The sequence below is a fragment of the Hermetia illucens genome, chromosome 4, assembly GCF_905115235.1.
Source record: "Hermetia illucens chromosome 4, iHerIll2.2.curated.20191125, whole genome shotgun sequence".
NCBI classification, from domain to species: Eukaryota; Metazoa; Arthropoda; class Insecta; order Diptera; family Stratiomyidae; genus Hermetia; species Hermetia illucens.
Genome location: NC_051852.1, coordinates 76,864,460 through 76,878,187, shown reverse-complemented (window position 1 = coordinate 76,878,187; position 13,728 = coordinate 76,864,460). Strand labels below are relative to the sequence as shown.

Genomic DNA, 13,728 nt, shown 5'->3' with positions numbered 1-13,728 from the left:
TATTGAATCTGGAGGCAAAATTCCTGAAAGTTTTTTGAAGTGATCAAACTACTACTGAACGCCCCCAATGCAGCTTGAATATCGCTACAGATTGCAATGCGTCTGCCCTTCTCGCGCTCGTCAATCATCCAGGTTGCAGCCTTTAATATCGCATACACGAGGTAGACTCCTGCTCCAGAACCATTTTCTGTCTTTGAGCCATCGATGTAGAAGATGTCAGTATATCCTGATACGCATTCTTCTGGTTCGTCCCAGTTTCCAATGCTTTGTGCCCCCCACGTCTATTGTTTCCCATAGATCTAATCGAATAAACTCTAGATCGCTCTGAATAAACAAATCCAAGGGCTGCAAATTGAGTAATGCATTCAGAGCTACTATATATAATAATGATAATAATAATTGTTGGCGAAACAATCCATATTGGATCAGGGCCTTCAAGTGTGTTAAAGCACTTCTTTTAAGACCGTAACGGTACACTACAATACACTGTACAGTGTTGTGCAAAAGTTAGTTGCGACTAACGACTAACAGATGAAATTAATTCATTCAAAAGTTGGTTGCAACTAAGAATTGTTGAATATTCAATTGTTATTCGAAAATGTGTAGCTAATTTTTGGATTTTCATTTGATATTCGAACAATTTCAATTGGTTGAAGGTTAGTTGCATGGAAATCAATTAACTGAAAAATCAATCAACTAACGAATTAATCAGCGGTTTTGATTGATAATTAACAGTTGAATACGACTGGAAAGTAAGTGCATTACTTTGGAAAGGTTTTGTCATTTTCTTATGAATTGTGTAAAAATTAGATAGTCGTTTTGGGGCTGGAAAATGTTCTGAAAATGTTCTGAAACAATTGTATGCGGGAGAAAAACACAAATATAATTCCTAATTAGGCACTAGCACTGAGGAGGGAGGCACATGGTCTCCGAAAGAATTGCATGCGGCAGAAAAAATAAAAATATTTACAGTGTATGGAAAAACATCTAGTTCTTTTCTTAACTTATATAATAACAATAATCTTTGGCGCAACAATCCATACTGGATCAGGGCCTTGAAGTGTATTAGAGCACTTCATTCAACATCGTAACGGAACACTACAGTACATTATAGGAGTCAATGTGGTCAGCATTGCGCTCGACCGAGATTATTACCCTGATTTGACTCAGGTACTCATTCACAGTTGAGTCGACTGGTATACGACGTCAAATCACGATACAAATCCTACTACCACCAGCGAGATCTGAACCGCGACCTTCCGTATGAGAACCCAGTGCTCTAACCTTACCGTAACTTATATACAAACTGTAAAAAAAAACATGGACATTAATTTCAACTCATCCGGAGCTACATATGGGAGCCGGAATGTTACTCGAAAGCTCTAGGCGCTTATCTGCAATGTGGCATCGGGGAACGAAAAAAAACGTGGGAGATAGATCATATATTAAGGAAGTACGACAATTCCACTATTTCTGGTTGGAAATGAAGAAAGTATCACAATTTCCCCATTCCATTCATAAAAATAATAAATTCCATTCACAAAACAATGACGGTGGAGTGCAATCTGCTCGGGAGGCCCTGAAAAAACTGGGGTACTGGGCCAGTAATCACGAACGAGGGCGTAAGACGCTGCACCCGACTTAAGGATTTGCGTCAACCATATATAATATCACCAACACAAAATAACTACTCCATAGCTTTAATAAAGTGGATTAACATCAATCTCTACTTATTATGAAAACTCCTTTTCGCGGTAATTCTCAGTTTATCTCGGAAATGAAACTATAGAAAACCATAGAATAATTTCTTACGAAATGTCCATAACTATCATCCTACAAGTATAATTACTCACATGTTTGCTGGTTTCGTTCAAAAGGCCATTGCATAAGATAATATCCTAACAGTCTTCACAACAAGAGGAAGGTTATTCATGTGATAAATTTACAGGCAGAAAGGACACCTTTTTTCTCTGTAGAATAACCTTCGACTCACTAACTAGCTACACATCCCCACTTTGACCCATGTCCGAAAATATATCATGTGAATTACCTGCCAAAATTATAATAGTGCATAAAAATAGAACTCCGTTGTTTGATAACCTTCACGTTTTCTATTCGAAAGGTGTTACCTTCCAATTATTATCGACCACCCAACTTTCCCCTGCTCTTAAAGTTACTCGTCCTCAAAATCTGAATAATAGCACAAATGAATGCTTATTTTCCATGACCCAATTTCCAACCCCGTCATAGCCACACAGGGGAAGGCTATTTTGAAATTTCCGCCGGGACCTGAATCATTTCGGTATTCATTTTGATCGCATATCCGTCTTCGCCCTTGTATAATGACTACCGCGTTGGACTTCAACATTCCACGGATATCATTCATACGGTCGTTATGAATGAAATTAATATTTGGTCGAACCTAGAGAAAAACTTATAAATGGGAAAGTGGTTCACCTGCCTCTCTGCCCTCTCTCATGGCGTCGCTACAAAAGTGTATTCTTTCTATCAAAACTATCCTTGAGAAGACAAAATATTTGAGGGTGCTATTTCATTTCAAGTATAAACGAAGCCTCATATACACCCTGAACATGCCATGCACCTCATACGGTCGGCTCTATGGTCTTAGAACTTATAGTGCCCCAATTTATGGATTTATGTACACAAATGAACGAAGAAGCAGGAAAAATGTATATTCTTGCGTGCGGCCGCTCCAGGTACGATAGTGCTCAAAAATATTTGGTCGTGGTTTCCAATTCAGTCGTTGAAAGGAATATCCTAGGACGGAAATCTAAAGAGACATGGTGGATTCCAAAAGCTCCCATGCCATGAGATACCATCCAGTGGATACCACAGAATATTCATTTTAGCACATTATTCAAATCAATGCATTCAATGCTCCGCAGCAATCATAAAAACTGTAAAATGTTAAAGGTATACAAATACATCCTTGTGAATGATGATTCCGAATCATTGTGTTCAATCCCCATTTCTGTTGTTGCCGACTTCACCCGTTCTGAATATTCAAGTCGGCCAGCTTGAAGCAGAAGGTTACCAAGGTAAAATTCATTCATTTATGGCTTACACTCATGCGATAATGGATACCAATACATGCGAACTCCCCAACTTTCAATTGAAAACGCGACCACGTTCACTGCATGCGCAGGACTGCGAAAGGCAACCATGTCCTACACAACCTAAAAAGGACTTGAACACACAGACCAACACAACCTTGAGGAATATGTGCAAAGTGCTTGCGTTCCTCCCAACTTTTGATATGAATTGGAAGTTAAAAGTGCTATTTGCCGTTGCATCACAGAGGTAAAGTCGCCATGAACTAAAGCCACTAACTTTTTGTTGAGACTTGGCTGTGTATGTGTGCATGGTTTTTGCTTCTCATACTGCTGTGGTTTTAATCAATGAACTGTCTCCATTCATCCCTTGCATGGTCTCCAAGTAACCGGGCACAAGTGGCATGTTAGATTGCCAACACGAGATGGAATTAAAGTATTTGATCCGTTGAAATGCAGGTCCTTCTTGAAAGGTGAATGGTGAGCGGCAAGCTGAAGTTCCACTGCCATCCTGATGAGGAGGACAGAGCCTTTGTAACTCTCCTAATCAATGCCAACGCCTCCGCAATTCTATATTACGGACGATTATATACGCCTTTAGGTCATGTTTCAATATGCACAACATGTGTTTGTATTGATGCACAAAATTGTCCCTACGATTGTACTAAACCATTGTAGACTGATTGCCGGTTGTTAGGATAAGAACCGATTAGTTGGGTGCATATTTCACCTGTCGTTTCATAATGATATGAACACTTTACTTTTCGAGAGGTTTAATGTTGGCATTCTCTTCTTGTCCTTCAAACGTGAACGTTGTCTAAGACAATCCACAAAAGCCAGTGTTTGCTCACTGCAGTCAGAGTTGCCTACATAATCGAAATCCCGTTTTGCAGTTACATACAAACAATTGCACTGTATTCAGCTCAAATATATTTTCCAGGAATCCAAAGCTATTGGGAATGACATGCAATTTCTCATAGCAAGCTAACATACGCTTCGACAGTGTAGTTTTGGAGTCTATCTATCGGACTATTGCTCGGACCAAGCCTATGACCCAGCAAAGTGACGAAGTCGATCTAGACAAGCCGACCCCGGTACGAAACAAGGCCAATGTTAAAGAAATAAAAGACATATCATATGATCCGTTCATAGATGTATCTTTGTGGGAATAGGGGCTATATTCTGTTATCTTTCTCCTTACAATTTGTTGACCGTGTTATCATCAACGGCGCAACAACCCATATGCGGTCTAAGCCTGCCTTAGTAAAGAAATCCAGACATCCCGGTTCTGCGCCGAGGTTCACCAATTCGATATCTCTAAAGGGTTCCATCTGAGGCAGGATCTTTGACATTATGGTGGGACGTTTCGAAAGAAACATCACTTACTGTGACCGAATGCTTTCCAGCTAACTCTCCGGTAGTCCATTGACTTGAATTTTCCTTTTTGTTTCACTACTATTTTTTTGTATAAATGGAGGTGGAAATCTTGAGAAGACCACTAAAATTCAGCGCTTTGCATCTTCAATCATCACCAGGTCGTCCAAAAAATGCTGCTTCCTCCGGCACATGTAAAACGATGTATCCCATCATTAATAGTGTTTGATAACAGGGATCCCAATAGGCAACTAAACAATGTATTCTAACGGCCAATAATTAACTTCAAGCCAGAGAACCCTCTCTGAGAGGTAACTTTCGATTCAACTCTAGATTGCCAAATTAAAAGCATTCTTGATATTCAGCGTCACCACTGTTCACCACTCAATATATGATGCTTCCCGAACCATATCCACAACCTCCGATAGATCACCCTCTAAAACATCTTCCCCATAGTGTCTCAAAAATAGATAAGGTGATATGAAAAACGCAGGGAGTTTGAGGCCCATGAGCTATATCATCTACCCTCAAACACCATGACCTTGATTGGTCTCCTCTTTATTCTAAGAGGAAGATATAGAGGGTAATAAACAAATGCAACGAGATACGTTTTTTTAACACTTGTGCTCACTTTATCTAAAGAAGTTTCGAATTAAATAAGTTCAGGACAAAGTCACACGAAGAAAGGGATTAGAATGCCAAATTTTTCGCCATATTGTTATTTTGAGGGCTTTGGTTCTTGTTGTTTTGCTAGCTGGCCCGAATTTTTTTTCTATGAGATTGTCATCCTTATCCAACCGTTTCAATATTAAACCTCTTCTTTACATATCGTAGAATCTGCGTTAACTTCCATTGCCTAAAGTACAAAATATCCAATCAACCAGAGTTTTATTTTCGTTGGAAAGAAATTAGAATCGTAAAATGAAAATAGACGGCGGTAATTTCAAATTACCAATTCGCCATGGTTTATTAGTTTAGTTAGTTATTATATTCGAGCTACCATTCTCAAATTATCGTATTAACATCTTTGACTATTAAGTTTACATAAAAAAGCGTTTTTAAGTGTGCTGTACCACATGCTATAGTAACTACAATTTAATATCATCATTTCTGAAATTTTTTACAAAAATTGTGTTCAAGCGAATTCGTCGACGGCATCGGCTTGACACTCGACATCACTTGTTCTACGAAACGCGATGAGATAAGATGATGTTTTGTAATGTAATATCACATTACCGATCACAGAAGTAATATGAATATCACCTTTGTAATGTGCTGATTTTAGGTAATAAGGTGATATTTAGTAATAGCAATATGTTTAATATTGGAATGTTTGGATTGCGCTCAGTGATGGAAATTTGATATTACACTACTAGGCGACATCCTTTTACATAAATCACCTACCCATCTCTACTAAAAAGTGCTCAGAGCAATCGGTTTGGAAATTCATTCTCCAGTTACACGAATAAATGAGTTCTAACAAAACGCCTGGCTCTGATTTTAGTGTGGGCAAGATGGTTATGGAGCTACTTCAAAATCTTTCCTCATCTTCCGTAGAAGGTGAAAATTATTCGGAATTATAATGATTCTGACTAAAGTGAAAGGTCATGATTTCATACAGACTTCAGTGACTTAAACGCAATAAAAAAAAATGGCACTCAAGTCAAAATGTACAAATCTAGGCTTCACAATATGTCCCATTCCGATCGCTGCTCAAATAAACTTACTAATAGTAAATTACCAACTTTTACAAATTGATTGAAAATCCGCCTTAAGTTCAGATCTCGATTAGTACTTTCCGAAACTTCATTTCTGAGATTGGGTGAAACATAGGGGAGATAGCGCTCAAAATGTGTGCCCCGAAAAATGAAACAGGTGAAAAAAATCACAGTGATATGAGTTATATAAATCTAGGCCTCAAAATACAAAATATATTTCACGTAAATTTATTGCACCGTGTGTGACTTCATAATCATATAAAGTAAACTTATATGAACGCGCGGGTCCGTGGGGACATTTTAGTTTTCCTTTCTTGCTTTTTTTGTATAATAGTTATTTGCATACAAGTGTCAACTACTCGAGGTAGAAATTTGTATGTATATGTATGTGCTAATAAAGCTTGCGGGTAGTAACCAATATAATAAACGCGTGCTTTAAATTTTACGTTCTACCTCTCATATATGCTGACAATACGCTGGTTTTAGTTTAGCGTCAATAGTGTACTCCTGGAGTGTCTCTAGTATCAGACGTATGTTACTGAAGAATGGAACAAGTTCCAGAAATATCGGTATATGCATACCAAAATAAACACTAGCATAAAAAAATCTTCTCTAACCTCCGACCTTTTCCGAAGTAATTTCTTTATTCTATAATTTTTCGATATCAAATTTGATACATATTTTATCTAGGCTAGACCTACCATTTCCATTGTTTGCAATCCAAGATCGATATGTTATTTTTACGAAACAGGGGACACATTTACAATCTGCCCAGTATAACCCCATATGCAAGATGCTAAAGGCAGGACGCATTTCAATGAAAATCTGATCTATGCAGCCCAGGGTTTCTTGTAAATTCTTTGGTGTGGTAAACATGTCGATACGATCATCATCTTGGAAACTATGGCTATCAGTGGTTCCACGGTGGATCAGTCCTTTTCCGATGGAATCCGGCATACATTTCTCAGGTTTTTGTTATGGAATCATATCGAATCTGTAAACATCCTAACGGACACCGGTTTAGTGCCTGTCTGTCACATGCAACTTATTCGCAATTAGTGACACCGATTAACACGAATTTTGATAATATTGGAATTATGGATTACAATACGTAGAGTGAATGGTACCATTTAACGTTGTGTTTAAAGAAGGGGGAAGAAGGAAGAAAACCGTTAAATCTTTCACAAACGCCAAACTTCCAGTTTCCGATAAAAAAGAACTCTGCGTATTCTATAATCTTTTAGAAACATTCCAAATGAGTTTTAAAATTTAACTTACAGTTTATAGCTGTTAAAAAAATTGTTGCAGTAAATGATAAGGCGAATGATATTTTGAACGTAAATATCTATTGCGCTGGGCCACTATTATTGAATTTCAATAGTCTAAATACATATATTCTACGCTTAATTTTCACTCCACCTACGCTTGGAACTCGCATATAGTATGTCTCATCTAGACCTGTTACATTTTATAAAATGTATGTCCAACGGGTTGAATCCACTACAGAACATCCCTTCCTTTCCAGACCCGGGAACATTTGAAAAATATGAAAATTTACTATATTTCTTACTTTGCGGTTTTGAACAGGCGCTAAAATTGTTTTGATTGAAAGTTGAGCCTATTTGCCTATTTGTGTAGCATTGCCTAAATTAGCGTATCCTGTAAATGTGATAACAATGACTAGTGGTAAAAAATCAATTTCATTCAGAAGTTTTCTGGTCAATAGCATCTTTGTTCAAGAAGAATTTCAGTTTTAATTCTTTTACGAAATGCATGATACGTGAAAGCTCTGCGAATTGGCTCGAGCCCAGCGTCAGTGCCACAAAGTCTCTACAAAGTGGTGGCGATGACGACAATAATAGACTTGACAGAAAATAGAATGTAGTCAAGAAGCAATCAGAATGTGATTCATACCGGATAGGAAGAAGGCAAGCAGACTATTGGCTCGTGCATGGGGCATATAGGCGGAAACTATGACGTAAACACTTCAGATTTCATATTTCGCGAATTCGTCCACTGCCAAGCGACATCTCTCGCCTATGCATGATTTTGAAATATATGTATATGAACTACTGAAGCGTCCCTTTCCCCACGGTGGACTCAAGTTCAGGTCCCTTAAATATTTTTCTGCTTCAGTTCTATATATTATGAACTTTCGGATTTAATTATGATAAGAGGTGATCTATGTCAAGTGCTATTATTGGAGAATTTTAAGGATTCGAGAATTATTTTTATTATAATTAGTTATTTAGTTATGATAGAAAAAATGAACCTATAAATACCGTTTCCAATTGCACAATTCATCCCTTATTTTCTCTAATTGCAGTGACTTCCTAGTAAGAGTACGTGCACAGGTAATGACAAGAGACGAAAGTACAGAAGGTTGGCTTCCACTCGCTGGGGGCGGTCTAGCCAATGTCTCAATACGTAGACGTGCTAGGCTGCCCACGGGCAACGGTGAGCATGAATACATCATCTACGGTCAAAGGATATCCGATCAAAATGTAAGACTTAAATTTTCACAAATGCATTTTCCCATTTGCGTAAATAGAATTCTGCATAAATGTAAACTTTTTGTGATGTCTTGTAGGTCATATTGAGTTGTGTAATAAATAGCGACTTGAAGTATTATAAAGTTATGCCGACTTTCCACCACTGGCACGCAGGCAAACAGCGCAACGGTTTAACATTTCAGACGGCTGCTGATGCGCGAGCATTTGACAAAGGAGTTGTAAAGGCATACAATGAACTTATTGACGGTAATTAGAAATTAGATGGCATACCTAGAACTTGACAGTTTCTAGTCGAAGAATTAAATGCAATGATTTTAAAAAACCACACCTGTTACTGTTCTGATGTTTCCATCATTTGTTTTCATTTGCTCTCTTACTTTTTTAACTTTACTAACATCGTGATGTAACACTTTAGATAGTGCGTAGTAATGTATGAGATGTTCTTTATGCTTATTCGTTTTTGCATCACAATGAAAAGTTACACATCACAAGGATATTAGATATGTTATATTGTTTTCCAGAACCTTCACTTAAGGGGGGTTTGCTATGTGACGATTTCCAGTAATCGATTTTATCTTTTGTATATATTTTGAAAACTGATTATTTTGGCAATATACTGCAAAAATTTCAGACCGACATTAAAAATATTTACCAAGTTACAGCAAAAAGAAGAGCACGCGCCAACTTGACATCCATACGAAACGAGAATTTTAAACGTGTTTTTCTCAGAACCACATTTTTTCAACTGGTGAGAAATAGAATTAAAATTCTGTTCATCCGATCGAGTTGAAATTTCTACAGATTATTCTACACATCAGTAGCTCTGGTCTGTACCACAATTATGTATTTTCATTAATTTTTAATTTTTGCTCTGGATTTTTGAGGATTTTCGTTTACCATTTTAATATTTAGTGAGTTAATTACAATCGCGGTTCGGAGAATAGTGGTATACAGAATAAGTAAACGCTTGAATTTTTGTTTTTAGATTACTATAAATGGAGATATGCTTACCACTAACAACCCACCACTTGTTAGGAGAGCCCAATTTGATAGTGAAAAGTAGATACAAACGATTACCAAATTCATTAATTCAAACTTTTGTATTATAAATTAAGATTACATTTATTTCTATTGCCAAAAAAATCGAGCGTCACATAGGAAAGTCGCTTTAGATATCAGTTGAAAGTTAACATCTAATTTTATGTGGTTGGTAGTATATTTATTTTTCTATTCTACATTTCATAATTGTATATTTAAGTAACAAAGATGTGAAAGCATTCATACCTATTCAACGCACTATATAAACGCTATATTCAACCTCGCTTGCGTTCTTTATTGTATTCGTTTTTGGGTATGGCTTCTCTATTTGCATTTGTCAATTTTATGTTTTTTCATGTTGTCAGCTGAGTTTTGATCATTTACATGATACATTTTGGACTTTTAAACTGAAATATTCTTGTTTAACCAGCAAGAAATGGTCCTTGCGGAAATGATCATTTTCAAGTTGCGATCCGAGTAATGTGCGCCTCAACTTTATCGTTTCATATTTTCTGTTTAATTCGTTCGATTGGTCAATAGTTGTTCGCACATATTAGCTAGGTCTAATGTTTTAGGAATGAGCTTTGAGAAAATATTTGATATAAATTCCCTTATGAGCGCGTGTAGAATACAATTTTCATTACGGCCTAGGAATTACATATCTTCCTTTCCGATTATTGTCTTAAATATCCCCTGAAACCGTACTATTGGACCATATTAAAGAAATTATCCCCCACGAGAAGTAATAATTGGCGAATCGGCCTACAGTCTCTGTTAAGAAAATCTACGTGATTTTAAAATCAAACTTTCGCAATTATATTAAAACAAATTCACACCTTTCACTTCAGATGTAATAGTGTAACATACAATTTCACTGGTGTTCCCCGCGGAGTGGGAATAATATCAAGCAAAGCTGTTCACTCTGAATGAAACTAATGAACAATATCCCCGGATTGAACGTCTAAATTGAATTTTCACTCCATCATTTCCGAAGTAAATGTGCCCATTTTCGCTGCAGTGATTAACATTTCTCTTTTCATTTTCTAAAACGGCATACGTTAGGAAATGCTTCAAACTGTAGCATAAAATGGTAGTGGTACAAAAAAACTGACTATTTTGTATGGTCAGGTTCACGGTTCACCCATATCTAGCAACAATTTCTACCTGACGATAATTCTGTGATTGTGAGATACAGAACGCATCATGCGCGTCGAAGCAGAAAGTGTCGAGCCAAACTGCACGTCTTACTTGTATTCTCAACGCAAAACAAAAGTAACTAGATCAGTTCAAGAAGTATTATCGGGAGATAGCTGAGTTGGTTCAGCGTTAGCCTCTCGATTTGGTTGTCCGGGAACTGAATCCCGGTTTGTCATGAATGTTCCCTTTCATCTTTATATCGTATGGATGCTTTGTGCTAATCACTTGCAAAACATTAAGTGTTACAATAACAAAATTAAAGCTGAGTCGCTATAAAAGTCAAATAGGTTCAAAAGAAAAAAGATAATAAAATCCCCCCATCCCAAAGACAAATTAATAAGTAGGAGTTAAGAAAAATTGAAAAGCTGTAGTTTAGATTATTTGATATCGCACCGCTACAGGCATGGCACCTCATCATTTCACATCAGTTAATAATGATTTTCCCATATTTTCATAAAAATGAATATTTCTCCAAATTGCCAGCCCGAAATGCCTCCAAGAGGCTTAAGTCTCGAAGCTTTGAATGGGCGCAATTTAGCTTTTTCAGCCTACCTTCCCATTCATTTCTAAATGTGCCAGATACAGTCATGTTATTTTAAAGTCACTTTGTTACCATATGATTTGCTCTTCAGGTATCCTTCGGAATCCCCTCGCATACATCTTAAATTATTGAGTTGAAATTAATATCCGTGTTTTTTTAAGGTTTTATGTAAAACAAAACTCTTCTCCAAAACGGCTAAACCGATCCGAACGAAATTTAGTGGACAGATGGGAACTATGAAATCCCACGCATACAGCGAGTGGCATAAATTTAGGTGGAGTTTAAAGGGGAGCTCCCCATACATCCAAAGGGGGGATTCAAACATTTTTTCACCAGATATAGTCGTGTAGGGTATCAAATGAAAGGTCTCGAAACTGATATTAGTTTTGGCGTTAGTTGCAAAGTGCGTGAGTAAGGAATCAAAATGTACGCACTTAATGTGAGACAGGACTCATTTTCGGAAACTACCCAACCTAAAAATCCGAAAAAAATGAGGGTGGTGCGCTTAGCTAAATCTAGGCCTCAAAATATGTCCCATTCCGATATCTGCTCAAATAAACTTACTAATAGTATATTACTAACTTTTAGAAATATACTGTAAAAACCCCCTCAAATTCATCCTAAGACGAATTTTGCACTAGCATAGAGGATAATATTTCCTATATACGTGCTAAATTTCATGGAAATCTGGCCATTAAGGCTAAAGTTATAACAGTTCAAACTTAGCACTTTCGCGCGAATTAACTACTTCCAAAGCCATGCAAATAAGATGCTGACGTCATCATTAACGGGAATAATTGACATTCGCGTGAAATATTAAAGTCGTATTTATGAAGAATCTACTTTTCTGCAGCCCTTTTGAAGGTTTTGTGTAAAGCACTTATGTGAAATCTAATCTTCGAGAGATGTCCCATTCCGGTATCTGCTCAAATAAATTTACTAATAGTATATTATCAACTTTTAGAAATTGACTAAAAAAATCCCCTTAGGTTTTACCCTAGATGTACTAAATTTTTCACCGACATAGAGGACAACCTCACATACACCTGCCTGCATACACATGCTAAGTTTCATGAAAATCCAACTATTAGTGTCATAGCAGTTCAAACTTACCAATTTCGTGCGAATTAACAGCATCCTAAGCCATACAAATAAGATGCTGACGTCATAATTAACGAGAATAATTGACATTCGAATGAAATATTAAAATTCCATTCAAGAAGAATCTAATTCTCCCTAGCCTTTTTTTATATTTGATGTAGGTTACGTTCTTGGCATTTGCAAATAATAAACTCAGAGTGTGAAGCGTATGAGGTTGGTTATTATCAACACAGGGGTTTGCATCAAATGATTTATTTAAATCGCTTTCTAAAAAATAACGGGCATTGAATTTTTTAGTCATATGACACGGAGCTGTCGTGCACTCGCCGCTCCTCACATCTTTTTCTTCAGCCTTTGTCCCGTTCACAAGCGGGGTCGGCTCGTCGTGATCGGTTTCGTCATTTTATTTTATTAAATGCCTGATCAGGATGTAATCGCGAGGTCTTTAAATCCCCATCGAGCGTATCAAGCCACCGTTGTTTCGGTTGGCTTTTTGGTTGCTTACCATTGACCTCGATGTTCAAAACAATATTAGTAAGTGAATTTTCGTTATCGTTAATTACGTGACCACACCATCGAAAACGCCTGTCTCGCAGTTTTTCCACGATCGGTTCAAACCCATATCGATCGAGGATATTCTCATTTCAGACGTGATCAAAACGTGTCACGCCACCAGTGCAATGCAACATCTTCGTTCCCATTACCGCAAGACGCCGTTCATTATCTTTTATAGTCGGCCAACACTCAGAACTATAGAGAGCAGCAGACGGACGACATTGCATTAAATTTTAGATTTGGGGCGTGCGCTGATACGTCGACCACAGAGAAAACCAGTTGTGAAATGGCACTTCATCCAGGTAGCGTTAATGAGTGAAGCAATTTCATTACGCAGTTCTCCATTGGCTGATAGCATTGACTCGAGATATTTAAATCGCTGAGTTCTGGAAAACGCAGTAACCTGCCCCTCCAGACATTTAAATCGCTCAGTTCTGGCAATGGCAGCAACCTGCCCAGAACTGAGCGATTTCAATATCTCGGGTCAATGCTATCAGCCAATGGAGAACTACGTTATGCTCCTCACATAGGGAAACACACAACCTTTTATACCTGAAGCGTCAAGCTTCCGGTTTCTCGACTTGTTTTACAGTTAATATATAAATTAAGAACAGAACTAG

At 37.4% G+C, this 13,728-nt stretch overlaps 1 protein-coding gene across 4 annotated transcripts in view; it reads left to right on the top strand.

Annotated features, from left to right (window-relative positions):
- Nucleotides 1-13,728, top strand: part of LOC119654664 (sprouty-related, EVH1 domain-containing protein 1) — a 47,093-nt gene that overhangs the window by 18,844 nt on the left and 14,521 nt on the right. For all 4 annotated transcript variants that reach the window (XM_038060156.1, XM_038060158.1, XM_038060159.1 and 1 more), the window contains exons 2-3: nucleotides 8,490-8,667; nucleotides 8,754-8,922. In XM_038060156.1, coding sequence (XP_037916084.1) covers nucleotides 8,490-8,667; nucleotides 8,754-8,922 — 347 coding nt within the window. The remainder of the gene's footprint in view (nucleotides 1-8,489; nucleotides 8,668-8,753; nucleotides 8,923-13,728) is intronic.